Source organism: Bison bison, unplaced genomic scaffold, assembly GCF_000754665.1.
Source record: "Bison bison bison isolate TAMUID 2011002044 unplaced genomic scaffold, Bison_UMD1.0 scf7180017864379, whole genome shotgun sequence".
Lineage (NCBI taxonomy): Eukaryota > Metazoa > Chordata > Mammalia > Artiodactyla > Bovidae > Bison > Bison bison.
Genome location: NW_011494951.1, coordinates 83,448 through 86,288, shown reverse-complemented (window position 1 = coordinate 86,288; position 2,841 = coordinate 83,448). Strand labels below are relative to the sequence as shown.

At 41.3% G+C, this 2,841-nt stretch overlaps 1 protein-coding gene across 1 annotated transcript; it reads right to left on the bottom strand.

Annotated features, from left to right (window-relative positions):
- Nucleotides 1–657: 657 nt before the first annotated feature.
- LOC105001166 (olfactory receptor 6-like) lies at nucleotides 658–1,602 on the bottom strand. The gene has a single exon (XM_010857343.1). The coding sequence runs from the start codon at nucleotides 1,600–1,602 to the stop codon at nucleotides 658–660; it is 945 nt and encodes a 314-aa protein (XP_010855645.1).
- Nucleotides 1,603–2,841: the final 1,239 nt, after the last annotated feature.

The following is a 2,841-nucleotide window of genomic DNA, read 5'->3' as shown; positions in this document are numbered from 1 at the left end:
TTAAAGAAACCAAATATGTCAAATTAAGGAATTTGGTACTTTTCTAAGCAGGGGAAGATGTAAGTGTCTAGGATTACGGAAATCATTCCTCTAATATGCACCTCCTGTCAGATCAGCAACGGCATAAGATTATCACAGGAGTGCAAACTCTACTGTGAACTATGCGTGTGTGGAATCAAGGTCAAGTGCTCCTTATGAGAATCTAATGTCTGAGAATCTGAGGTGGAGCCGAGGCAGTGATGCTAGGTCTGGAGAGTGGTGGAAAACACAGATTATCATTAGCAGTGAGGTTTGACTGCACAGAGATTATAATAAATCAATCATTTGCAGACTCAAATCAAAACCCTCTCAGTGAGTGACAAGTGACAATTAAGCTGCATCTGGTGGAAGGTTCTACAGTGGCAAGTGAGTTGACATACTTCAATTGTACAGCTGTATATAGAGGCAGGCTTTAAGTCAGAATCCAGAATAATTGTTCAAAGTATACATTTCGAATATGTGGTTTCTACTTTTAAGAGTTTTTTGAAACGTTTGCCTTGCTGCAATTTGTTTTTTTTTTAAAGATTTCTGATCTATAGAGCAAGCTAAAAACAGAACGATAAGTGTCATGGGAACGACCTCCTGTCTGGAACAGTCTCCTCCTCAAGGCAGCAGGCCTCAGCTGAGCAGGAAGCACTGGCCAACACCCACTGTCTTTTTGATAGCATTCTTGACTTCCTGGTTCCTCAGACAGTAGATAAATGGATTTAGCATGGGAGTGAGGACTGCATACACAGCTGAGATTAGTTTGTTGGAGTTAAATGAAGCAATAGCTCTGGGCCGAACATACATGAAAATCATGGCTGTGTAATAAATTATGACTACCGTGAGGTGGGATGCACAGGTGGAGAAGGCCTTCTTCCTTCCCTGGGTGGAGGGTATACGCAGAATGGTGGAAACAATGTAGACATAGGAGAGGATGGTAGTGGCGAGAGGGAAGACAAGAATGACAACAGCCAAAGCAAAGTCCACTAGCTCAGCTGTGGACATGTCTTTGCAGGCCAGTTTGAGGATTGGTGAGATGTCACAGAAAAAGTGGTTCATGACATTGGAGCCACAGAAAGTGACATGTGAAATAAAAGAGACCTTGATCACAGTGATCATGAAACCAGTCATATAGGAAAAAACCACCAGCTGTACACAAAGACCTGTGGTCATGATGACTGGGTATCTGAGAGGGTGGCAGATGGCCACATAGCGGTCATAGGCCATGGCTGCCAGAAGTACACACTCCGTGCAAGCAAGCGAGATAAAGAAGTACAGCTGTGTCATGCAGCCTGTGAAGGAGATGCGCCGTCTCTGCAGGAGGAATCCATCCAGCATCTTGGGGACGGTGACAGAGACATACCAGACCTCCAGGAAGGACAGGCTACTCAGGAAATAGTACATGGGCTTATGGAGGGAGCCAGTGACCCAGACAGTGAGCATGATGGCAAGATTCTCTATTACCACCAGCAAGTAAACCACAAGGAAGAGGGAGAAGAGCAGGACCTGCAGCCAGGGGGCGGTGGGGAAGCCCACCAGGATGAACTCACTCACCAGAGTGATGTTTCTCCCCAGCATGATTAAGAGCTCTGAGAGGCAGGAATTCATCACAAATAATGAAGGTGACTATGACATTGGAGAGGAGACCACTATGTTAGCAAATCAGTCTTTCCTGAGAATGAGACTCATAAAATAACCTCTGTCAGTATGAAGTAATCTTCCAATGGGAAGCATACATTTCCATCAAAAAAACGTGGTGTGTTTGTTATCAAAACCTCCTGGAATCAAAGTGCACTCCCATCCCTTACTCTCACCCACCTGATGAAATATTTGAATGTCACTCCCCATGTCATCCCTTACTCCTTTGTCCATGAACATGGACCAGTGGTCTCTCACTTGCTGGTTTCAAATCTCAAGTTAATTACAAAGCCACAGCACAAAAACATTTTTACTGCCTGGAAAAAAATGTTTAGGATAACGTCAGAAAAAGCTCCAGGGTTTAATATTGGGGTGATCTATTGCCTGTAGTCCTTTGATCCACCACCGTTTCTTTGGATTAGAGTCTGTGGAAAATTAAAAAAATGATAACTCTTGGACAATCCATTAATGACTCTCCATTGCTCTTAGATAAAAGTTCTTCGTATTCTGACCCCTACATATTTCTCCAGCCTCTCTCTTGGCACCCTCTAAATTGTTTCCATGCTTGAGATATACTCAAATAGTTCTGCTCCTCAAGCACACTGTAATCACTCTTGTGTTTTACATGCACTCATCCCTCTTCCTTTTATGCCTTTTCCCCATTTTTATCTGTTGATTTAAGATTCCATCTAGGAGATAACCCCACCAAAGCAGAGTGAAATACTTCAGCAAAATTTTCTTCCAATGCACAACCTTCTCATGCATTGAGATTTCTCTCCTTTACACTGTATCTTTCAAAACTCAGGGAGATATTGGTCAAAGGGTTTAATATTCTGGTTATATGATTAATAAGCTCTGGGATTCTATTGTACAGCATGGTAACTACTGTTACTAATGCTGTATTATATACTTGCAAGTTGCTAAAAGAATAGATCTTATATGTTCTCATCACACACAAAGAAATCAAAATTATGTTACATAATAGAGGTGTTAACTAACCTTATTGTGGAAAGTTTTTCATAATATATATGTGTATGAAGTCATCATATTATACTGTTTAATCTTACACAATGTTATAAGTTGATTATATCTCAAAAAAACTGGGAAAAAAAGACTGTCCTTCAAGACTATGAACCTAATACCTGGAATAGTGACTGGAAAACATAAATATTATCAAAT

What these genes read in the sequence shown, in the direction of transcription:
- LOC105001166 (XM_010857343.1), bottom strand. Translation starts at nt 1,602, where the DNA reads ATGCTGGGGAGAAACATCACTCTGGTGAGTGAGTTCATCCTGGTGGGC.